The 26761-nt window shown below is 40.2% G+C and overlaps 1 protein-coding gene across 1 annotated transcript in view; it reads right to left on the bottom strand.

Moving 5' to 3' along the window:
* Positions 1–779: 779 nt before the first annotated feature.
* The window catches only part of LOC121917393 (sperm acrosome membrane-associated protein 1-like), a 29013-nt gene continuing 3031 nt past the window's right edge, over positions 780–26761 (bottom strand). Inside the window, exons 3-7 of the mRNA XM_042443336.1 lie at positions 19620–19721; positions 19172–19278; positions 17450–17585; positions 6544–6664; positions 780–1771 (exon numbers count right to left, since the gene is read on the bottom strand). Of these exons, the coding sequence (XP_042299270.1) occupies positions 1549–1771; positions 6544–6664; positions 17450–17585; positions 19172–19278; positions 19620–19721 (689 nt within the window). The 3' untranslated portion in view covers positions 780–1548. The remainder of the gene's footprint in view (positions 1772–6543; positions 6665–17449; positions 17586–19171; positions 19279–19619; positions 19722–26761) is intronic.

Below are 26761 nucleotides of genomic sequence, written 5' to 3' on the forward strand. Positions count from 1 at the left end.
ACTTTAACAAAAATATTGATTAATGAGCATTCTGGTTACTGAGAAGTAATTCTATCTACAGTTTGTACATGTGTCACAAGCTGTAAAATTTCCAGTTTTTAGTGCAGTTTCCAGTTTTTAGTGTAGTTTTGTGCCAAATACACTTGAGTCTCTCTAAAGTTTAGTAGCTTCTTTCTGACCACCATGTTTTCTTTTTACTCAGGATTTAATTTATTATGCACATTTAAACCATTTTTGAAGCCATAAATTCAAAGTGAGTCTCAAACTGATCTGCAGCATAATGTCCTTTCAGAAAAGGGAATTATAGGAAATTGTGTATATAGGCTGGTTTTGCTTTCCACACATACCGTATATACGCGACTATAACTCAACCTCATGTATAAGTCGAGAGTAAGTTTTGGGGGCAAAATTATGGATTTTGATATGACCCGTGGATAAGTCGAGGGTAAGTCTAAAGATCTAAAGGATGAAGCAAAGCAAAACAATGTCAAAGCATTTACAAAATTCCAGCAGACATAACTCTTTGTGCTCAGTCTTAAGGCTGGATAGATGAGAGAGTAGAGGGAGCCAGTGCTTCCAGGACAGATTATACTCTTGATTTTCACCAGGGGATGGTTTCTTCTTTTAAATAAGAGTTAAGGCACATTACTTACATTGACCCATGGATAAGCTGACTCAGGTTTTTTGGGTCAATTTTTCTAGACTTATACATGAGTATATACAGTAAACCCTGTCACCATTTAAAAAGAACTTCCTTATGACTTTGCAAATGTCAGCATATAAATAAGTTAACATTTTAGAGAAGGAAGAAACTTTTTTGTTCTTCACATAGTGCCCCCATCTCCACCTAGTCCATCAACAAGGGGCACTGTGTGAAGAACAAGTTTCTTCTCTAAAACATTAACTTATTTATATGCTGACATTTGCAAAGTCATAAGGAAGTTCTTTTTAAATGGTGACAGGGTTTATGTGTGAAAAACAAAACCAGCCTATATACACAATTTTATTTTAATGAGCCAAAGCATAAAATTTCATTACATGTACGCACTAAGTAATTATCATTGCATTTATTGGGATTTACTTCCAGTGGGTAAGTGGGCACAAGATTGTAGTATTTGGCATACAAAGGCCTGTCCTGGATTGTGGACTGTTTAAAATGCACCAACATGGAACTGCTTAGGATGTCTTCTATCAGCACCTCTACATCAAATCTCACACAAAGGAAATATATCACAGAACGATGTGCCAACGTAAGCATTTAGAATGTGCCAATGAATTTATTGTGCGAGTCTGGTAACACCTCATTTGACCATCTTACTTCTGGTTTTGAAGAACACCAAGAGGCAGAAGTCTCTGCTGAACCACATTCATCTTAACAGCAGAAATCAATCGTGAGAATCGGGCTGATGCAGTTTCCCAACACTGTCTCAATGTTTCCAAGCAAGTTTCATCAGGACAGCAAAAAGCACTTCTCAGAACTGGTTCTCCTAATATTCTGTTCATACTTTAATATAATCTCTCTCTTTCTCTCTAAAAATAGCTTCTCTTCTAATAATTTCCCTTGTCTCCTCCTTCCGCTCCTCCTCCTCCTCCTCCTTGTGGTGCATTCCATTCATGGTAGGAACCCTGTTCATGTGGTGAATTTTCTAGTTGTGAAATCTGAGATGTTTCTGTGGTGGGGATCTGCCCTGATGAGGTTCTCATTGAACTTGAGCTTGGTTCATCTCTGGTTCTCCATACTTTTGTTTGCCAGAAGAGTTTTACAGCAGCCCTATAAAACAAGTGACAACCAAACCAAGAAGCAAATTTAAGCACATTTGGATAATTTTAAATGGGGTTAAGACAAAAAATACTTTCAAAGAGATATGAACATAGTGTCACTTCCACACATATATACATACATTTTAGTTCTGTTTCATTATTTTTTCTTCTCAGAGCCAGAAAACTCCGAGAAGGTCTGTTTCTGGGTCAAAACAATTTTGGATGAGATCAGTGGCTTCGTTTTTTGTAGATTTTTTGGGCTATGGGGCCATGTTCTAGAAGAGTTTATTCCGGACGTTTTGCCAGCAGCTGTGGCTGGCATCTTCGGAGATCAATGGCTTGTTTCAAGGAGTGGTTTGAGTGTTGGACTGTGACTTTAGAGACTAGGGTTCGGTTCCCAGCTCAGCAAGTCACATGCTCTCAGCCTCAGAGGAAGGCAATGGCAAACCACCTCTGAACAAATCTTGCCAAGAAACCCCCATGACAGGTTTGCCTTAAAGTCACCATAATTTAGAAATGAGTTGAAGGTATACAACACACACAAACCCATCAAATCACTGGGATTTATTTAAGGGTTTACTCTTATGTAAGCCTTTACTTAAGGGTTGACTCCAATTACTCTAGCCATTGAATCATCTTGATTCATCTTAAAGCAGAATTTAAAAGTGGGACAATGTGTATACAGTGAGCTGCAATCCCATTCTCAAGCAATTTTTATACAACAGATATACCCATGTATGAAGGTACATTTTTCTGTGTCACACCATGTCAGAAGCAGTCAGTGGCTCAACTGTCAGTGGGCAGTTAATCAATACTGGATTTGACAGGAGCAAAGCCATGGTGCTGAACCTAATAGAGTCCTGCACTGTAGATGCTGTTGTTGTGTGCCTTCAAAACATTTCCGACTTATGGCAACCTTAAGGCAACCTGATCACAGGGTTTTCTGGGGTTGAGTGAGTGTGACTGGGGATTTGAAAACTGATCTCCAGAGTAATGGCCCAACACCATGCTGGATCTAGCACTGTGGAGAGTGCACATATAACAGGGAGTAGCTCCCATAAAACCCAGTGTAAATTCATCATCCCAGAGCCATATGCAGCATCTGCTAATGGTTCATCTGGTTTAGTGTGGTCCATACAGACTGGCAGCATTGTGTCTATGAGGTGTGAGAGAGAAGTCTGTCCCAGAACTAGATGAAGATAGCATTCCAGTAGTGGGCAGGGACAAAAATAAAAGGGTGGTATCTCAAAATACCAGCAAATTGAGCTCTTCCTGCTGCTAACTGAGCCTTAGGAGATGCATTTCAACTGTTTAAAGTGGGGGAAAGACCGTACAAAAGCTTGGAAACTATCAAGCACCATGGGGCAGAGTGCATGGTCACCTGGAGAACTCAAGTTAGATTCGGGGGAGGGGGGGTTCAGCATTAAGGACTGGGTTTTCCCATGGCTGCAGCATAATACAGTAACTACAATGGGACCTTGTCATCCGCTGGGGTTTGGTTCCATGATCCCCTGTGGATAACAAAATCCGTGGATGCTCGAGTCCCATTAAATATAATGGCAGAGCAAAATGGTGTCCCTTATATAAAATAGAAAATCAAAGTTTGCTATCAGGAACTCATACTGTTTTTGAATATTTTCAAGCCGTGGATGCTTGAATCCGTGGATAAAAAATACGTATATAAGGAGGGCTGACTATATATTGCTTTCATTTTAAAGTAACACTTTTTGGTCATTTTTCAAACATCAGGTTATGAGTACAGTGTGCCCGTGTCATACGCGGGTGCCTTTTATGCGGCTTCCAGCTTATGCTGAAAGCCCCATGCCATTCAATGAATGGTGCGCGTGCCTGCGCCCCATTATCCTCAATGGGACTCGAGCATAGGCGGAACTTGCCTTACACAGTGGGGTCTGGAACGGATCCCCTGCATAAGGCAAGGGACCACTGTGCTAACATCAGAACAGTTTGCCTAATTCTGTTTCCTCTACTGACTGAGTATACTATTTCTTGTACTTTCTAAAAAGCTAATTTGCCTTCAGCTCCTTTCATTTTGAGTGTGCTCTGCCATGCAGCTTTCTGGGCCTAAAACTGATGCCTCATCATTTCCCTTGTCCTCCTTTAAAGCTCATAGCTTTGCAATGCTTTTCCCATATCTCCCTAAATTTATCTCTTCTTTATTTTGCCATTTTGATTGTTCATCTCATGTGAAACCATCTGGCATTATATGAAGCCCCATCCCATTTCCTCACTGACAAAGAAGCATGGCCACACTAGCCAGTGTATGCATGTATATCTGAGCTTGGAAAAATACTTTCTAAACATAGCTAATTAAAGTTATAGTTGTAACATCCCCCAAAGCAGTTAATTACTGCTACTACTGCTACAATTTTTTAAAGTAACACTATTTTGCCACCTCTCTAAAATGTTCAATTTCTTTCCTTTTTAAATTAAATATCTCAATGCGATAAATTGCCTGCCTATGGTCTGAAACAGACTCTCCTCCCATCTTCTGTTGTCATCATCTCAACATCTACAAAAAAAACAGAAGGCAGCCACACCAAACATGGCACAAACCAAGGCTTGAACCATAGGATATTTCTCATCCAGCATTTAATATGACCACACCCATGAAACCAATTAAAAGTTTCAGTTACACTGCAAAACAGGTGAAGTTATTTCTCTGTAACTTCTCATGTACTGTAGTTATGCCCTAGTTATTTCAGAAAGGGAATTACTTTCAGGCAACTAGTTATTTTAACTAGTTGCTTCAATGCTCCAGTATACCTGCATTGTTAATGTTGTTGTTATGTGTCTTCATGTCACTTCTGACTTATGGCAACCCTAAGGTGAATGTACTATAGGGTTTTCTTGGCAAGATTTGTTCAGAGATTTCCCTTCCCCTTGTTACCCCAGGATTCAGCCCTCTATCACCCCTATTTGACCTCTGATATCAAATCAATATCAAAAAGGGAGACTGCCAGGAGCTAGCCACCAGGGAGCTTCCCAGTGCAAGAAACCAGCCATACCACATTAGGACATCCAGATGGCTCAGCATGGGAGAAACCCAAGGCACTCAGCCGACATCATCCCAAATCGAAATCAGGATACATCCTTCACTAAGGAGAGTAATGGTGGTGAGCTGGACTTGAGAACTATCTGCATACAACAGACAAAGGGAGTTTCCTTCTGAGAATGAAACTCTTTTGTCAGAGAACATTCATGTTGACTGTCTGGATGTTCTTGCATATTGCACCCCATTCTGCCCTAGGCAAGTCACTTAAGTCTTTCAACTCCTGAAACAGTGCCCTCAGGACATGTTTCTTGATGTAAATGCATGTGTCCAGATAACAGCAAATTGGTCTAGTTTGAAGCTGGACAGAACCTCTGTTCAGTTTCAGCTGAACGTCTCAGTAGCCAGCCACTCCACCTATTGCAGGCAGCTACTGAACCATCCTCATTCTGGTAACTCTGCAATCTGAGCTACACTTTGGATCGGTACAATATTACTTCTTAGCCACCCTGCAGCTCACTATTACCTACTATTATCGTTAGTTCTTGTGAGTGTGCTTGTGAGAGTGGATTCTCCTTTTTAAATAAACTAAGGCCCGGTACATAAGGGCCTTTGTGATGCCCTCATCACGTGCTAGGGTTGCCTGGGGGCGGAGCGCCTACACGCAACCATCACACGTGATGAGGGCGTAACAATGTTTTGTAAACGCTGTGCAGGTGTCCGCACGGCACCACGCAGAGCTTACCGCACTCATTACACTGCCACCGCAGGGTAAAAAGAGCTCGCTTTTCACGGGTTCCTTTTTTTCTGCAGGGAAGCCACACAGTTTGGCAGCTGCGACTTCCCTGCGGAGGAAAAACAGGCGCCGTCAGGCCTCCCTTTTTGGGAGGTCTGTACCGTGCCTAAATTAATCTGGAAAACCAAGTCTAGAGTTCTCTGGGTTTGGAACCACTATAGAAAGGCTGAGATGTCCAGTTTTATGATACCAAAGTCTTCTCACTAAATCAATTTCCTCATTGAATACAATCTGTGGGCACCCTGTTGGGACCTTCTGTAATTTAAGTAACACTCTTAGGCTGAGAGCATATGACTTGCCCAAGGTCACCCAGTGGATGTCATGGCCAAGTGGCGAATCAACATCTGGTCTCCAGAGTCACAGTCCAGAGCTCAGACCATTATGCCACCCTGGCTCCTACTGTTCAATAATAAGTACAAACTTTAAATGAAGAAATTCCCAGGTTCAATTCCCAATATTTCTATATTGCACATAGCAACACTAGTATTTTATAAGATGAAGGTTTATCTCTGAATAACAGCACATTTTGCATTTCCCACTTTGTAGAAATCATACAAATCATGCCTAACTCACACAGATTTCAGACTACAGTTTACATACAACCTAGATTTTGTGTGTGTGTGTGTGTTACCATCAAGTTGCCTATCAAACTTATGATAACCCCATGATTTTTTTAGGGTTTTCTTAGGCAAGGAATACTCAGAAGTGCCAATTCCTTCCCTTGAAATTTAGCCTAAACACTTGGTACTCCTTGGCAGTCTCCCATCCAAATATTAATCAGACCTGACCCTGCTTGACATACAAGGTTAGAAGGTGTTGTGTCTTTAGGCATATTTAGGCATATCTGCATATTTGTGTTCATATTCATACCTGAACATACTACAGGTACTCCTTCCCCTATGTTGGAAGGGTGGGATAAATGTGACAGTTGTTAACCAATAGCAAAACCTAATACCTTTTTGGCTCAGATACATACCAGTTAAGAATTATGAAGATTATTGCAAAGATCACGCCAACACAGACAATGACTCCAGTGATGAGGACGAACACCAATACTATATCTGTGCTTTGCTTTTTGGACCGCCGTGTCTCCAGTTCTACAGTGAAGAAAAACTGTTATTATTTTTTGAAATGGAAATGTTCTATTAAATAAGATAATCAAGAAGATTGAAAAAAATACACTTTTTTTTAAAAAAAGAGAGAAGGTAATTCTTCACTGCCTTTAAAGAACAAATAAAGAACAAACAAATACCTGTGAAAAATGCAAAAAGTAGTTGTATGTGCGGTATTTGTTTCTGAATAAAAAGTTTGAAATGTCATAAGAAAATTTGATTAAAGTTGTTTAGGTTTCTATAATACTCAACGAAGCTATTCTGAGCTGCATAAAGGAGTGTCTTTTAACAGACAGAGCAGTTACAGGATCAGTTAGTCACAGTCACCTTAAGTAAAACTGTTCTGAGGACACTATGTACAGATCCGTAACTACAATTGGAAAAGACTGCAGGAAGGATTAAGGGTGCAGCAGCAGAAAAACCTGACATATGGGGATGCTAAACAAGTAAACAGGCACAATCACTTACAGCAGTACTTCTGTCAGAAATTGACTTAGTAAACTGCAATAACCCTTTAAAATGTTATATAAAAGCATTTTAATGAGTGTAAGGTTAAGGTAGGTTATGTAAACAAAATGTTGAACATCATGAGGATTGTTTGGAATACTACACAGAGCTTAAATAGGAGTAGAATTTAAAGGTATTTTGACTAAACTAAGGAGAGACTGTAGTATGGGTGAACATGAAGAAAAGTGATCCTTGGAAAATGTTGTATCCATGTCAACAACTTGGCACACAAAACAGATAATGAAGGAAGCTTTCAGACTTCACACCTCCCCATGATTGGGCACTCTTTATTTAAGGCAGTTTTTAAGATGTTATTTTAGGCTGGTGATACTATAACATGATGACAGTTTATCAATATGAGTTTACCAAGAGATTGAATTACTAGATTACTTTCTAAAATACTTTGAAGGTCCCCTTTTCTTGGGGCATAGTGGTTAAATGCCAGTACTGCAGCCACTCACTCACAAACTCACAAGATTATGAGTTCAATCCCATCTAGGGGCTCAGGGTCAACTCAGCCTTTCATCCTTCCAAAGTCGCTAAAATGAGTACCCAGCTTGATGGGGGCAATTAGCTTACAGTTGTAAACCACTCAGAAACTGCTGAGCATGGTATGAAGTGGTATATAAATGAAGCTGCTATTGCTATATTAATCATCACTAAAGATGCCAGAAATACTGGGAAAGAATTTCAGAAAACACGACTGATTGGACATACATGTCACTGTTTAGTCACCTCACTATGGAAAAAAGCACAAGAGTAAGACATGTTCAGAAATATCATATAGTAAAGTCTTCCTGGGACTTTAACCATTTCAGGTTGCAGGTATGGAATTGCAAAGCTAATGCTTTCTTATGCAACAATCCCTGGTCTTGTGGAAAGGCAGCATATCAGACTAAAAGAAGGACTGTGCCCTGGCCTTCTTCTCACACTAGTTTTTTATGTGCATGTTACTTTGTTTTGCATGTTACTGTTCCTGCTGCTTTCTTTTAAATCCACACAAATTACTAGCCAACATCATCATCATCATCCTCATCATCATTTTTTACTAGTCGCTTTGGCAAGTGAGAAAACAAAGAAAGAAAAGTCTGACCTTTACTACAGAGGTTGGTGGATTTGAAAATAGAACTTTATCATACCAGACTCATAAAGTGTCACAATCATGTTAGTCTTGGAAATGCAAACATACCGGTTTGGGAACATTCATTCTCACACAGCTCTTCCAAATTGCCATGGTGCTGCTTCTGTCTCCTCCACACTGATTTCCATAACCCCACCTCCCTGCCCTATGCCCTTGCCAGCATGCCTTTCAGTCTGTATTTATTTTTATTTTTTATCACAATTGTACAATTGATGGCAGTCTATTGAGTTGGTAGTACTGAAAGAGTGGGGCAGGACCCCTGGGGGCATGAAACTTGGAGGCTCTAACCTTACCTTCTCTTCCTTTTCTTCCTCCTCCCAATTTTTTTATGTGTAAATTTACACATTAGTTGAGTTGAATATTGCATTGTTTACATAAAACTGTTCAAATTTGAATGATGTTATTTCCATGTAGATTATTATAATATGAATATACATGAATGTACAAATGAAAATATGCACACTAAATAAACAAAATATTTTTATTCTTATACTGTTTCAAGGCAGGGACATGACATCTGTATGAAGATGTAAAGGGAGGAGCCGAGGGTAAAAAGTCTGAGTACCACTGCATTAAGTAACAAAAAATAAATAAAGAAAAGAAATTGGGCAGAGGAAGGAGAAAATCCACCTGCCTGGGAATAGCAAGGAGGAGAGGAGTATAATCTTGGCCACTGGCACCACATGACTGCCAGCATATCAGAACTGCTTCAGAATGAACTTATCACATGTCAACAGTGGAAAAGCAGAGTGAGTGGGAGGTATCGATGGATTTTGCCCATGATTGAAAAGGAGTACTGCAGCAACGGATGGACTGCAGACCAGCTGCTGGATAGACACTGCACTGTTTGATAAGGTATGGCTACAGACTTCCCTGCTCTAATTCCATTTTTCAAGCCTCATGTGATGAAGTTCATAATTCCACAATGGCCATGGAGGAAGGGGTTTCCTCCAGAGAATCCAAACTGACTGAGAAGGAATGGATCGCTGCCTCTGCCACAGCCAATGGGGAAGTATAACAGACCAAGAGAGGAAGAGCAGAGTGATCCATTCCACAGGCAGCCTGCTGCATTTCTGGGCTAGATATGAAGGAAGAAGTCCCTTCTTCTGTGAACAGCATGAAAATGCATCACACTCTCTAAGAAGAGATGGTACAAGTCATCCTTCAGCCAGCTCATTCTGCTTTTGTGTCAAACAGGTCAGTCATAAGGTTGCCTAGCTTTTCTGATCACAGCAGACATTGTGGGCCCTTGGTATCTGCTGGGGTTGGGTTCCATGACCCCCTGTGGATACCAAAATCCATGGATGCAGAACTCCCATTATATACAATGGCATAGTAAAATAGTATCTCTTATATAAAATAGCAAAATCAAGGATTACTATTTGGAATATATTCAAGTCATAGATGGTTAACTCCTTGGATAAAGAATCCATAGATATGGAGGGCCGACTGTATACGAATTGGGAAGAGGCTGGATTTTTACCTTGCTTCTAAGTAATATTCCCATAATTACTTACAATTTAAACTTTCATAAAAACATGGTGAATATACAAACAAAATGCATTTCAAAGAAAGCAGTATTTCGATCTAACAGATTTTGGCCAGCTTCCTGTTATTTATTTATGTGTACGCAAGTGCAGCCATATAATGAAGATATAGTGCAGAAAGAAGAAAGTGCAGCTATATTCAGGAGAGCTATATAAAAGATATGATAAAATGAATGACACATGGAATGAGGAACCATATGAAGAGGAAGCCCAAACCCTATAAAGCAAGGCAGAAGATGCAATAAGAGAAACTGAGAAGAATAAATCACCAGGAACTGATGATATTCCAATTTCCACAATCCACTCAGACAGAATCAACTCAAGAGTGAACTAAAATATGCCAACAAATATAGAAAATAAAACAATGGCCAACAGACTGGAAGCGATCAATATACATCCCCATTCACCGAAAAGGAGACACAAAAGATTGTAGTAACTATAGGACACATAGTATTAATTTTCCATGTATGTAAAATTTCCATGCAAGATCAAAATTCTGCAACATAGACTCCAATCATATATCAGAGAAATTCCAGAGGTGCAAGTGGCGTTAAGGAAAGATAGAGGCACTAAGGACCACATTGCGAACATACGATGGATAATACCACCAAAGAATTCCAAAAGAAAATCAGTGGGTGCTTTATAGACTATAGCAAAGCCTTTGACTCAAAGGTAGTTAACAACAAAAAACAACAATGAATGCAGCTTATGCGTAGGTAAGCCACATTTTGAATGGAGTGCATAGTGTTATTCACTCGCTCTTGTGCTCTATCCAAAACCCTCCCAGTGCCTCCCCTCCATTATCAGGTCCCTACTGCTGTTGGGGAGGGGAGGGGAGATGATTCAGATCATGAAAATCCAGGTGCTCTGCCATCCCAGAGGAAGGAAAAGGTACCTACCCACTCCCAACACACATTAAGCTGTGACCAGCTACTTCATCTGAATCACTTCTCTCCTCTTTTTCCAACAGCTAAGCTACAGCAGTATGGGCCCTCCTGGCGCTTGACAGCTGCTGGCACCTGGAGGACAGAGACCTGTGTGTGCAGAGCTACATGCTGATGTACAATCTTGGCCCTTATCTGTGAGTACAACACACAGTGGTGTTTGTGTATGTGCCTTCAAGTCACTGGTTGACTTATGATGACACCATGAATTTCTGAGAGTTTTCTTAGGCAAGGTACATTCAGAGATGATTTTGCTGGTTCCTTCCTCTGAAATATAGTCTACTGCACCTGGTACCCCTTGGTGGGCTCCCATCAAAGTCCTAACCAGAGCTGACCCTGCTTAGCTTCCAAAATCAGATGGGAGCTGGTGCCTTTAGGATATTCATGTAACATAACCTATTTGTTTAAGACAAAGAGAAGAGCAAGATATTGCATGACATTCCTTTCCTTTCCTTTCTCAGTTTGGCTAAATAGCTGGAACAATAACTAACTTTTGCAAAGGAGTTCTGGAGCCAATTGTGCTCCCAATTTATATCTCTGTGACAGTGGAAGAGTACTTCCTCCTATTTGCAGGGACACCAAATTTTGCATAGCAGTTTCCTCCTTTCTTGCACCAGGAGAAGGCAATGAGGCTGTACACCCTCTTCACACCCTCCACAGAAAAGAGGATCTTCAACAGAAAACCTTGAAGAGAAACAAAGCCTAAATAGGAAGAAACTTTGACTCTGTGGGAGGTTTCTTTTCCTACAGAAGGTGAGCAGACAGTCCTGGGGCCTGACAAAAAGTCCCCATGCCTTCTTTTGACTCAGGAAAAAGGTAAGATGTCCTAAGACTGTTGCCTTTCGGGAACACAAGGTGAGTAACAGTTTAATTCCACAGCGAAAGCAAAAGCAGCACTGTTGAATATTCTGTGTTCTGCAAGACACCACCAGTGTTACTGGCATTCTGTATACTGCTTTCACACAATGACAAATGTGGCTGATGTGTCACACGGACTTTACAGGGCATGCAACTCCCTCTGCCTTCATAGGAAATGAGGTGAACTAATGAAAACAACGCATCAAAATTGCCTCAGCGCAGCCAACTGTATCATGTTCATGTGGGTGCTGGTACCATTTCTGAAAATTGACCAACTGCTGCTCCACCTCCTCTCCCCTGTTGTTGCCAACACACTTGCTCACATGGGTGACAGAACAAGGAGCACACACTAGATCTTGTCTGGCTCTCTCTTCACATGGCAAGAGAATAATCATCCTCTTCACTTAAAATACATTCCCTCCCCTGCAGAAGTAGTATCAGAAAACATGAATAAACTGTGTTATATCATTGGTTTTGTCAAAAGCCAGTTAAGAACTAAAACAAGTTGGAGAATGAAATAGTCTGATGGTGCTGCAGAAAGAGCATGGGTAGAGTTCAGGTATTAAGGAGAATTCAGCTATCAATGAGTTATTCTTTGTGGAGACAATGGCCCTGTACAGAACGGCCTGAAAGGCCGGCATGGGGGCAGAGTTGGGGCATCGCGTCCAGATGACACACGCCCTGACTCCGCCCCTAGGGCGCCATGGCTCTGAACACCGCTCCACATGGTGTGCTGTGTCATGATGCTCCTCCGGTGCTACATCCATATGATACAGTGCTGAAGGAGCACCATGTAGTTGTGCTGTCACGGCTATGCCGCTCTTTCAAGGGCCTCAGCGTGAGGTTGCTGCAGCCCCAATTTGATAAGGAAAGGAGTGGTGTCCTGCCACCCCTTTGGGGTAGTGTGTCAAGCCCCAATAAAAACTTGAAGTGAAGGGTGAGGGTTTGATTTATAGTAAGTAAAAGGAGGAGTTAATAATGAGAAAAATGGCAAGCAGCAAGTAGCTTAACATCTACCAGCAGAGCACCAGTTGATTCTCAGCAAATCAGCAAGGACTTCTGACTTCTAATTGTTTAGCAACAGAAATAACAAAATGACTTTCCCCAACCCCAAAATATAGTGAAATAAAAATATCTGGGATGGAATGGGTAATAGAAGTGTAGGCTCTATTTTGTTGTTGTTGGTTTGGAGTGTGTGGAAACAGTCTATCCTCTGTTCAGTTCCACTACTCAAAACAGATTATTCATTCATAGTGTTTTAATTCAAAGTATGTATCACAAAGGATTGCTGTAACTATGGAAGCATTGCATTAATTTTCTGTGCAAGCAAAGTCATGCTTAAAATTCTACAGCAAAGACTCCTACCATATATGGACTTAGAAATTCCAGAGGTCCAAGCTGGGCTCAGAAAAGAAAGAGGCACTAGGGACCATATTGCAATCATACGATGGCTAATAGAGTACACCAGAAGACAATCAGCTTTTACTTTATAAACTACAGAAAAGCTGTTGACTGCATAGACTGTGAAAAAACTATGGACTGCTCTTAAAGAAATGAGGGTACCACTACATTTGATCATCCTGATGAATAACCTGTACTCAGGACAGGAGGCTAAAGTTAGAACAGAATACAGAGAAACAGAATGGTTCCCAAATGGCAAGAGGAGTCAGTCAAGGCAGCATTCTATCACCCTATTTGTTCAATTCATATGCAGGAAATATCATACATAGAGCATGTTTATACTTGGAGGAAGGGAGAATGAAGATTAAAGGAAGGGACATCAATAATTTATGTATGCAGACAACACCATACTACAGTCACCCCTTCTAACTCGTGGATCTGAGATCCACAACTTCGATTATGCATGGAGGGGTGACCTCTGTTATTTCTAATGGTGCGCACGCACCTGGACAACACACACAGGCGCACACCTTATTCAAGCCTATGGCTTGAATACATGCGAGCCTCTGTTTTCGCAGGGGGGTCTGGAATGGATCCCCTGTGCAAACAGAGGGCCAGCAATACTAGCAAAAAACAACAAAGACTTGGAATGACTGCTGAGGAAAGTTAAAAAAGCAAGTGAAAAGGCAGGCATACTATTGAACATTAAGAAAACAAAAGTAATGACCATGGAGGATATACATAAATTCAACCTAGATGAGAAGGAAATTGAAATAAAGATTTCCCACACCTTGGATCAATCAATGATGGTTAAGTAAGCCAATAGAATGAAAATCAACTCATTTGAAATATACCCTGTATAGCAAAAAGACAAACAAATGAGCCCTAGAACAGATCAAGCCTGAGTTCTCCCTGGAAGTCAAGATGACCTAAGGTGAGCCTGTCATATTGAAAGACTGCATACCAGAAGGATAGACTCCATCAAGAAGGCCATGGCCCTGAACCTGCAAAACCTGAGCAGAGCAGTCCAGGAAGGGAGGCTTGGAGATATCTCATTCACAGGGTCACCATGAGCCAAAGTCGACTCGAAGGCTGTTAACAACAACAAACGTATCATTTGAACCAGGCTTCAGTTTCTGGTTCTTCAGCGTTCAGTGAGAAACAAATTTAGTCCCACAAGCCTGAAATCTACTTTTTCACATTCACCCTCTAGTCTAGAATTTTATTGGAACCCTCCCAACACCAACATAATTGGTGGTTAAATGTAAGAGGTCAACAGTAGATAAATTAGTGGCAAAGTTCGGTAAAATGAACAAAGAGTCTTGTGTCACCTTAAAGACTAGGAAATTTATTATAGGATGAAGGTTTTTGTTTTTGTTGTTATTTTTGTTGCCACAAAATAACATGGTTATCCTTTTGTAAAATGGGGAAAATGTTCCATACTGCTAGCTTTCAGCTGATACCAGTTTCATTCACTGGGGAAATGAGGGAAATTGTTTGTGTAGATTGTTTCCCTGCCTTTGATATTTATATCCACTCATCTCCCTGCTGGCCTAAATTGATAAATGAAAATAGCTAAACTGCACATTGCAAGGAAGACAACAATATCATAGTTTATATAGGGAAGGTCCCACCAGGTGCAAAATCTTATCATAACCACTACCTGAGAATGATATTATTCTATTCCTCTTACAATTCATTTTTTAAGATCCACACATAGTTTTAATTGCAAGCTGGTCACCTCTTGAATACTTGCTGCTTTCATACTATCAAGAGGAGATTCTACTTACAGTCTGCATGTGTGAACTGAGTCCCATTGTGTATCTCATGTTGAGGAAAAGACGGAATATAAAACCCCAAAATAAATAATGTTAGGGGTACTAATGGTAGGAATAATGTTTAACAGCAAAATAGATCCTAAAGAAGAGGCTACTTTGACCATTTCATCACCAATTATTATTGTTGTTGTATGCCTTCAAGTCATTTCCTATTTATGGTGACCCTAAGGCAAACATATAATGGGCATGGCAACATTTGTTCAGAGGGGATTAGCCACTGCCTTCCACTGAGGCTGAGAGATCACCCAGTGGATTTACATGCTTGAGACAGGATTTGAACCCTGGTCTCCAGAGTCCTAGTCCAATGCTCAAACCACTACACCATACTAGATGCCAATTAAGTAAAGGCTAAAAATAGACCATAATTATCAGTTTTTAGCTACTTAGCCTTAATGCTTGTTGTTTTGGCAGGTAATCAAGTTCTTAGAAGGAAAGTATGCCAACTGAAACACCGCAGAAGTGCCATAAGACAGACACACAATGGTTGCAATGATGCAACTTCTCTAGGAGATACATTAGTGTAAATGCACAGAGCTGAGAAGTGCAAGAAAAACTATACAAAGATCATAAGAAACTAACTGACACAGCTCACTTGACTGGTGGCTGATTTTTTTTTTGTTTTATCCATAAAGAATAGATTAAACGTACTTTGAAGCTGACCAAGCCAAATATTTTCTGCCGTTTCCTGTGACTAACTCAGAATTAAGAACATGAGCGTACTCAGGGCAACAGTACAAAGTAGCCTAGGTCTTCCTTATTTCTCACCCCTAATTTCTATAAATATGAACCTGTGTATTCATGGCAACTTTTCAGTGAACAGCTATTGATATTCCATGCCTAATGCCTTCTCAGCAAGGTAACTTAGAAAACAACGAGATCCACATCAATCCTCTCTGAAATCAAATGGCATTGGAGAAAATATCTATTAATATCTGCAGGCTCAGGAAGGAAAAATATACTTAAGAAGAAATATTTCCCAACCCTCTCCAATTCTGTCAATTTTCCAACTGTGTCAACTCATTCAGTTGTTGTTACTGTGACACAGAGGAAGCATTAAGGGGGAGGGGGGGAGGAAATCCTCTGCAAACTGTTTTCCTTCTTTGGAAACTAGGGATAGGGTGTTCAGAATCAGCACTATTGGCCAGTTGTGAATCTGTGTGCTGTGCAGAGTGTCTGAACCAGCAGACATTCCTAATTACAAATTGTGAGGCACGTGCACAAAAATCCAAGTGGAGTTATCACAGAGAATGGTCTTGTTCACTGCTCTCAAGGCTGTTTTCCAGTTTATACATTTCAGTTTTAAGAAAGATTATTAGAAACAAAAGAAGCTGAGCCTCCTTCATCTTTTGTAGTTGAAAGGAAGATGAAATAAAAGAAGGAACCTACAAAAATTTCCTCTTTAAAATACTTATTAGAAGTGACAGGTGCCATGCCTTCTTTCTCATCCTACCGCCCTAGTTATGAATAGGTTCTCAAGACATGCCTTACTCAAGGACCATCTCTAATCTCTATATTCAGGTCTTTCCTGTAGATGACAGACAGCTCCTCCGCCCCATGTTAACATAGTTTTAATCGCAAGAGAATTCTTCCACAGCCACTACTACTCAACTCAAAATGTAAGTAACTCTCAACTGTAGCAGAATAGAGAAGGGCATTGTCACAGGAGAAAGCAGGAGGAAAGATGTTTTCTTTTCATGTTGATTTCAGGCTTCCTTTGAAGCCTTGCAATTGATATTGACTCTGAGTGGCAAAATTCAAGATGACAGCTGCAAATAGTACATCAGCAAAATTTTTCATCTGCAGCACTAAGAGATCATTACAAAGGGCCTGGGGAGAACTGAACAAGGTGTCACCAGCTGCTTCTGTTAAACTGCCTGATCTTCCTGTCTTTTGAAATCAGTAAGGGGAGGAAATACAGAAAAAAGGAAATGCAGATTAAATGCAGTATAGTAATAAATTAATAGAAAATAATGATATTTTTAAACAGGTTGTGCGCTGCCAGTATAAAAATATGGTTTTTCAAAACTGTTTTCTCCCATGGTTAGTTAAAGGTAAAGGTAGTTCCTTAACATGAATGTCTAGTCATAACCAACTACAGGGGGCAGTGCTCATCTCTGTTACTAAGCCGAAGAGCCAGCATGGTCCTAGGACTGCTCTAGTGGTCATGTGGTCAGCACGACTGCACCAAACACTGTTACCTTCCCACCAAAGTGGTACCTATTTATCTACTTGCATTTGCATGCTTTCCAATTGCTAGGTTGGCAGAAGCTGGGACTAGTGACAGGAGCTCACCCCATCATGCAGCACATGTGCCTCGAACTGCTAACCTTCCAATCATCAAATTGGAGTCTTAACCACTAAGCCACGGCATCCCCCATCAAGTGGCAGTGCTGCAATTATTTTAACAGAAATCCATTTTTCTCATTTGTTATTCCATCTATAGTTGGCAAATTCAGAGATAGTAGTTTTTCCCATAAAGATTAATTTTAGAAACAAAATATATATTTAAAAATTATGAACTTCCATGAACTTACCAGTTGTGGTATACACTGTATATTTTACTGATGCAATCAATTCTTCATTTTCTATGGTATCACACTCGAATGCAACAGGGTGAGTGTCTCTGTGTACCTCCAGAATAGCTGAATCATTAGGAAGAATGAGTGATTGCTATCAATTCAGAGGTGACAAAAAAAGACAAAATTGGATTATCTCATGAGGAAAGTATACCAAAATCTTGTGATAACTCTGGTAGGTAGGAGCTCTTTCTCTCTCAGTATCCTTTTCTTCCTCAAGAGTCCCTGATATTTTAAATTGTGAATCTTTTGAAATTACCAGCTGTCTAATTTGTCCTTTATATCCTGGCCTGTAGTATAGGTGTGTGCCCCATATCTGAAGGTAGCACCATCACACCATGACATCCCCTCAATTCCAGGCAACATATCAGTCAGTTTTTGGCCTTTTTCTTTTAGCCTGGGGCAAGTTAGGATGTGCTGTTTAAAAAAAAAATCAAGATTTGGGGGTTATCGAGGCACATGGGGGGTGGGCTGCAAACTGGGGCTCCGGTATGCATGCAACTTTCACTTTCTTCACTCTTGCATTAGGGAACAGTAACTGCAGGGTGAACCATAAAACCTTCATGATTCCCTTGTTCAGAATATGCTTTCTGTGAATTTAAAAGAAAGCAAACTTACAAAATTATTATTTTAAAGTTAATTTGCAAAAGTAGAAATGAAGTGATACGTTGACATAGGAATTAGTGAGAAAATAGTCACTATTTTATAGTTTAAAAAACAACTAATAATGGAGCACACTTGATGGTCAAGAGGGAAACCACTCTCCTATCTCAAAAAAGAAAGAGTTCTTAAAATGCCTAAACTATTTATTACACCCATCATGTTTTGGAATATAAAATTAAGCCCCCAGGGGATTTTCTTCTCTGCTGTGACTCACCCAGAAGAATTTTTTATTCCACAAAACATTGGGTGTAGTGAAGAAACAAAGCACTCTGCTTCTCAATGTATTGCCCACCATCACTCCTACTTTTTTAGTTTGTCATTCCTTCTCTTTCCATGTTCACCTTCAGAAATATGCTGGGAGTAGCTAAACCTAGAATAAGATGAAAGGAGGAAGGAGAGTTCTTTTTGCCTAAAGCAGGGAGAAATAAGTTTGGTAAAAGATGGGGCTGGATGTGGAACCATCTGCTATACTGGGAGACAGCTGAAAGTGAATGTGTGTGTGTGTTTTATAAGTAAGATCAATGAAGAAAGAATGATTTATTTGATTCTTACACCTTTTTATTTTATTTCTATACCCACAATTATTTTTGTTTTTCAGGTAGCTGCTTCTTCTCTAATTTAGGCTCTAAGCTCTTTGGGGAGATGAATGAATTCTAGGAATTTTGCAAATTTTTGCAAAAAGTCAAAGAGATTAAGAAAGCTACAAATTGTGGGAAACTAGATATTTATGTGGATTCATTATAAGTATCACAAATTCATATGAGGATAATAATTTTATTAGATCAACCAAAGGGACACAAAACGTGTATATACTTTTAAGATCTATTAATTTAAAAATATGCTATCTGAGTTCAGATCAGAAGATATTGAGATCTTGAACATATCTTTGTGCATTCTGTCAACCTAATATAGATTTTTAGAATTTTTCTTAGGGTCAGCACAAGTTTTAAGGTCTACTTTTTATATAATACATTATTTAGTGTAAAATACTGCACAAAATTGAACAAAATGATTCACCTGGTCTGGAATCAACATTTTCCAAACATACTGAAATCGATTTTCTGGAGGTACAAAAATACAAGGTATCTTCACACTAGCAAGGCTTTCAGAAATTGGCTTGCCCCCTGCAGAAGACAGGTTTAACAGTCATTTTGTGGCTGTCCCAAAACAACAACTATTATTGAATTGATATTATTGTTATTTATAATAACAGGGAGTATTCTAATAACAGCCTAAGACTGTAGAAATTATCATTTAAATTGGAAGGATTATTAATTGCATGCTACTGTACCAATAGTTAAAACTGCTTGAAAGTACCTATAAACTTAAATAGTATAGGAGCATGCCACTTTTAACATATCTCAGCATCAACACATGCCAATCTGGAAAATAGTCATAAATTGTTAGTAGCTTACCTACCGAAGCTAACTATAAAGCACTTTGTTATAATCAGATCATTACTTACATCCACAATCTGCTGGTCCTCTGCACTCTTCTACACGAACAATACACTTTGTTTCACCTCCAGGGCATCCATTGGTTAATATAACTTCTCGAATGCCAATACCTTGGACCAAAGTAGAAAAAGTAAAATTATATCTGTATATATTTATGTTTCCAACCCCTTCTTTACTTCCTTTCTCTTTATGAAGGATGTTTCTTTAGTTCACCTCCTAAAATCGGAAGAGAATGGTTTTGTTAAAGACCTTCAGCACAGCAATTTTCTTCTTACACCTAAAATTTGTAGATATTACCCATTTTGCCTGTGACTACTACCTAGATGATAGTTTTCCGACAGTGTAAAAACATAATTTAAAAAGCACTATGCTTTTAGTATAAGGCACATCTTTTAGTAGAATGTAATATGCACTTTCATTTTATGCACTGCTAAAAACAAACAAGTTAATTAAAATTTAAATATCAACGCTAGCTTGCCGCCTTTGTGAACCTGGCCTTTCAAAGCCTCCACCATCTGGTGCCTGGTACATTTTTGCTCTGATGAGCTCATGCCGAACAGGTGCTGAGCATTCTTAACTCTTATTGGTATCAATGGGAAAAATACAGTGCTATTGAACACCTTACAGATCTGGAGAGTTTCAGAATGTGAATATACACTCTTACAGCTTACAAAAATGTTCAGATGTCACATTGGCCTCACCTTGTAATCAACCTTTATAAAAGAAACAGAATTGTAGTGAGCCCTTGGTATCCGCTGGAGTTTGGTTCCAGGAACCTCCATGGATACCATAATTTGTGGATGCTCAAGTCCCGTTAAATACAATGACACCAGAGTTTATCACACGAAAAAGATCAAGAGGTTATCCCAAAAATATCCTGAAAAAATGCGTAATTATGCGGTACAATTTCAGACAACATCGTACAAAGACCGCAATTAAACCAAACATAAAGTAGGGTTAATCCATATTTTTTAAACTTCGGAACTTTAGCAAAAATGCATTTTTGAATTCTTTATATTTGCAAAATTGGGATGGTATGATAGCCAAATTCACATTATCTTCATGATAGCCCTCATTTTCCTGGTTTTCCCAGTTTTCCCATGGTTCTATGGGGTGGGATTGCTGGTGGTGGTGCCTTGAAGAAAGAGCTGCTGCCTCCCCCACCCTGAGATCGCATCCGGTTTTGATATATGGTTACAGTGCGCCCATGGTTTACGTGGGAGCGCCATATGCAGCTTTCAGCATACGCTGAAAGCCGCACTGGAAGAGCCCGGCGCATGCCCTGGAAGAACTAATGGGGTGCGTGCCGCCATGTCCCACAGACGCAAGCCCCATTACTTCCTATGGAGCTTTAGCATACGCTGATTTCCCCCTACGCAGAGGGATCCAAAACAGTTCCCCACATAAGGGGAGGGCCTATTGTATTTTGCTTTTTGAAAGGGAGGTTAGGCACAGCATTCCACATTCCTCAGGGAGATAGCATTCAGTGGGACTTGATGCTGGCTGGCAGAATGTGTGGCAACATATTTTGGTTTCTGAAACCATATAATTACTGGAACAGCGCTATATGTATACATTTAGTATTTTTCCGTGTGTGCGGGTGTGTGTGTCTATGTATACACACATACACACACACGCACAATCTGTCATGTGTGTGCATGTGTAATAGGAAGATAGATAAAGGCACCTTTGTACAGCGGGCCCTTGCCTTACGCAGGGGATCTGTTCTGTTCCAGACCCCCCCCCCCCCCGCGTAGGGTGAATTCCGCCTATGCTCAAGCCCCATTCATTTGAATGGGGCTCATGTGCGGCGGCGCGGGAGCGTGCGGGGCACCACGGGCACTTGCCCCATTCATTTGAATGGGTCGCGCCACCCCTTGCGCCCCGCGCGCTCCCTGACACTTGAGCGTGTATGCTCAAGTCCGCATAAAGGGCGCCCGCATATAACGTGGGCGCACTGTATTTGTATAAAGGTGGATAGATAAAGGAGATAGATAAAGGCACCTTTATATGTCTCCAGCCAACTCACATTCCTGGCATAGATTGCCTTGTTGGGATGGGAGGAGGACCCCATAATGATCTCTAGGTGCCTGCTCCTTCTCAAAAGCCCCAAGAGGCACTGGACCTCAGGGGCAGTCCAAAGCTCCCACGTCCTAGCTGTCACAAAGGAGGAAGAAGCTCTGAGGCAACATGATTTCCGGCTAGGTGACTTCTCCCCCTCCATTTGTGGACATGTGCAGTACGTCCAAGTGGCCTTTATTTCTACTTTATCTCCACTGTAAACATCGCTGAATATGAAATGCAACTTTGGGTTTTCCCCCTATTTTCACGTTATTATGCGCGGAATGCAAATGTGTGTGATCCTCATTTGCGAAATTGCATGTCATTTCCCCTTCATGTGCAGGATGGCTTAACTTTGCTTTAATGTCTCTTTAATACTAAAATTAGACCCAGTGTGATAAACTCCATAGTAAAATGCTGTCCCTTATATAAAGTGGCAAAATCAAGGCTTGCTTATTGGAATTTAGATATTATTTGAATATTTTCAAGCCACAGTTGCTTGAATCCATGGATCAAAAATCTGTGGATATGGAGGGCTGACTATACAGAAACTTACCACTGTGATATGTAACCTGAAAGCAACTTATCATGCTTCTCCTCTATTTTGCACTGATTTCTGGTAGTGAGTACAACTGCATAGATTTTTAATTCAGTAAGATGTATATATACACACACACATATATATATATATACACTAATAGTCCTGCCAACTATGATGACACAAAATGAGTCATCATACCAGAATATGATCCAATAATATCTCAACAGAATTTACAGAAAATGTAAGAAATACATTTGTGTTATTAAACATAATTGACCAGGAACCAGAAGAACTATGGCCAGAAGCCAGGGACATAATCAAGGAAGACTGCAGGAAAACACTAATCAATGGTCAGAAAAAAAGAGAAGGAAAAGAAAGACAAGAAGCAAAAGTAAAGGGAGAGAGGAATAAAATCAGAACTATGAACACAACTGTCCCACAACCAGTACACAAGAATAAGGAGAACTGCTATAATAATCAATGCAGAGAAATAGAAGACAATAACAAAAAGGATGAACAAGAGATCTCATTCACAAGTTCTGGGAACTCTAAGGGAAGTTCATACCAAGAGTGGGGATGATCTATGATCAGAAGAACATACTATATGATCAAAAAGACACAAAAAGACATTAGAAGCAATACACAGAAGAGCTATATAAAAGAGATGCTGAAATGAAATGAGGAACCATATGAAGAGAAGCCCAAATCCTATAAAGCAAGGTAGAAGCTGCAGTAAGAGAAACTGGGAAGAATAAATCATCAGGAACACATGATATCCCACTTGAACTGCTACTATCCACAAAGAATGGAGAATGCAGTCAAGATATCCTGAGAAAATTAGGAAAGGGAAGAGCAGCTATGAAAGAACTAGACAAGATCTTGCAGCAAAGACATACAATTGAACACTATAGTTAAAATCACCCAAGCCATGGTATTCCCCATCACCATGTATGTATGTGAGAACTGGATAGCGAAGAAAGCAGACAGGAAGAAAATACTAATTTGAGATGTGGTGCTGGAGAAGAGTGCTGATGATTCCATGGATAGCCAAAAAAATAAACAAATGGGTCCTTAAACAGATCAAGTCTGAAATTTCCTTGGAAGCTAAAATGATGAAACTGAGGCTGTTGTACTTTGGCCACATCATAAGAAGGCACAAATCACTAGAAAATATAATAATGCTAGGAAAGATTGAGGGTAGTAGAAAGAGGGGAAGACCACTTGTCAGCCGGCTGATCTCAATCAAGATGATCATGGGGCTGAATCTGTAGGAAGACAGGGGGCCTTGGAGATGTCTCATCTACAGGGTTCCCATAATTTAGGGTTGACTCAAGGGCATTTAACAACAACAAAATCCCATTGATCTGGACAGGGATGGTGTGCTTTGGTTCATCATGATTCTCTATGAGGTATTTGATCTAAAATGTTCTTTCCCTGATAATTTTATGTGATCTTATCTACTGTGTGTTTGTGTGTTTGTTTTACAAACACCCTAAAATCAGAGCTCACGAAAAGTGCTTTTATGGACTGCACCTATCTGAGGCTCCCAGCCAAAACAGTCAGTGGCCATGTTGGCTAGGAAGCTGTAGCCCCTAAAAGTAACTTTTCTGAGCTCTAGTTAGAAGCAACACTTAGAAGCTCTTAAGTGAAAACTGCATGCATCTCCATTTACAGCAGGGGCGGGGAGCCTACAACCCTCCATGTTCTGATGAACTACTATTTCCATCATGCCTCACCACCAGCCAAGCTGAAGGTGGTTTTAAGTAGGTTCATGAGGGCTTGGTTGTAGCTTCTCCCTTTATGGTGATGCTACATGTACAGTCCACCTTCCTCATATGTGGCGGATCCGTTCCGGACCACCCCCACCCCCGCGTATGGGGAAAAGAGTGTATGCTTAAGTCCCATAGAAAATAATGGGGTGCATGTTTGCAATGTGGCACGGGGAAAGCAGCACAGGTGCACACCCCATTACTTCTGCCGGGGCTTGCCTTCCACATAAGCTCAAAGTTGCAGAAGGCAAGCCCACCTACGAGGCGGGCCAAATGTATATCACCATGTACATAAGGGGATTCTTTAAACATGGATTCAACCACTCATGGCTTGAATATGAATGAATATATATATATATATACACACACACACACACACTCATATTCATATTCATTCATTCATTCCCAAAAAGCAAACCTTGATTTTGCCATTTTATATAAGGGGACATCATTTTACTATGCCCCTGTATTTAATGGGACTTGAGTATCCATAGATTTTGGAGGGCCTGGAACCAAATTTCAGCAGATACCAAGGGCCCACTGTATATATCTAGGTATGATTCTTTTCAGGGCAGTGTTCTCACTCTGAGATCTCTAAGGTCCAAAGGTCCCCTCACTCAGAGACCTGGGGAAGGGCAGCCAGGTCCCAGGACCAGGGCCTGAGATCTGAGAACCCTATTTGCAGATTGTGTTTTTGTTGGTGGTTTTTTTTTTTTTTTTTTGGCAAAATCCCACTTAATCTCAGAGACACTTCCCTCCTGCTAAGTGTGGAGAGGATTATACTCAAAGAAAACAGAGATTCCTACATGCAATTCAAATTAGATATAGAATTCCAAGTCTCAGACATCAACATTTCACTTAGGAACTTCATGTTGTTTTCAAACACACATTAAACACAAGGGCTGTGTTTCTTTGCTTTCCTCTTTTCCTTCTGCCAAACACTTTGTTCTCAGCTCTCTCAAATGGCATAGGATGCGAGGGAGGAGAGAATAGTATGTTTGTCATCCATTATAGAAATATTTTGTTTACTGTATAATACAGGAATAGAGAGGGTTTTAAAAAAAACCTTCTGTGACCTAGAGATAAACAAGAAGAAAGTCTATTTGAATATTGAATTAATCCCTTTGCATATGACAAAAATACCTTGAGGTAAGGTATTATGCATCTTTAAATGCTTAGAATGTATCCTGATGGATTTTGTAATATTTCTTAGGTGACATTTTAACTCATGAAACATCACCTCAAATGACAGAGGGAAGGAGCAACACATAGTAGAACTGTCACAAAACAAGCCTCTTGCTACACAGCTATGAATGCCTCATTTCAACGATGGAAAAACCTGAGCTGTATGTGACAATGAACTGACACTTTTGTTATAGACATTTCTCTTTGTTTGGTAGGTCTGCGGGATTTAAACACACACACATATACACACGATGCAGAAACACTAAGATTATAAACAAGAAGGGGAAGAACAGATTGAGAGTTACAGGGATATGACAAAACACAATAATAATAATAATAATAATAATAATAATAGAGTTTATTTATATCTTCCCGCCTCTCCAATTTGATCGAGGTGGGATCACAGCAGAGTTTAAAAAATACAATTAAAACATTACAATATTATCACCACACGTTAAAACCACAGTTAAAAACATAAAATCAGCAATGATTGGGGTCAGATGCTCTCATTCCATACACAAACAGTCTGTAATTCATAGAAGGTCAGGTGGGTATGCACGTTGAAAAAGCTCTGTCTTAACCTCCTTCCTGAAAGTTTCCAGGGATGTAACAAGGCGGATCTCCTCTGGGAGTCCATTCCAAAGTCGGGAGACAGCTATACTAAATGCTTTTTGGGAAGTAGAAGCATATTTAGATGCTGGTACCTCTAACAATTTCTTCCCATTTGTTCTAAGAGTGCGGGGCGGATTGTATAGGGAGATGCGTTCCCGTAAGTAACTCGGGCCCAAGCCATGTAAGGCTATAAAGGTAATAACAATCACCTTGTATTGTGCCCGGAAGGTAATTGGAAGCCAGGACTGAGCGGGTAGAAGATGATACTGTCTTTCTAACTGGGCCACCACTGCAAATGACTTTTACCCCAACTCCTATCTCTGGCTTGCACTTAAATCTGGTCCATAAGTGCTATTTGTGATTTCTACCCTCAGGATTCTCCCACCCAAAGAAAGAGAGAGATCAACTACTACCACAGTCATCCCTAAATTCAAGGGACAGGGCACATTGTTGGTATTTAACTGGGAGAGAGGAAAGTTGGGGCATTTTTTTAAAAAAACGGCTTTGAAGTGAGAGGTATCTATCAAAATCACCCTGAAGAAGAGATATGACTGCAGAAAGAGGCATTTATCAGTTTTGGAGAAACCCTCTGGTAGGATACATGGCATAGCCCGGAACATTTAGATTTTTTGGACTGTTGTCCAAAAAAACATTCTGGTTATATTAGTGAGCCCATCGGTTACAGTTAGCCTATAGCCGGAACATCCTCCCTTTCACTTTGGATTGTAAAATGACTCTACAACAAGGGAAGAAACAGCCTGAATTGTGATGAATGTTAAATGTGGGAACATAGTGTCAGATTCAAGGAACTGTGTAAATGTCTTCAGGTTTGCTTGCATGACCAAGAAGTGAATCCATGAGCGAAATGTATTCAACATGAGCAAATAGTCACTGGTTATACAGTGCCTTACATAGTCACCTCTCATCCCCCTTTTTCCATGTTTTGTTGTGTTACACTTGGGACTGAAATGGATTTAACTGG

This window comes from Sceloporus undulatus, unplaced genomic scaffold, assembly GCF_019175285.1.
Source record: "Sceloporus undulatus isolate JIND9_A2432 ecotype Alabama unplaced genomic scaffold, SceUnd_v1.1 scaffold_16, whole genome shotgun sequence".
Lineage (NCBI taxonomy): Eukaryota > Metazoa > Chordata > Lepidosauria > Squamata > Phrynosomatidae > Sceloporus > Sceloporus undulatus.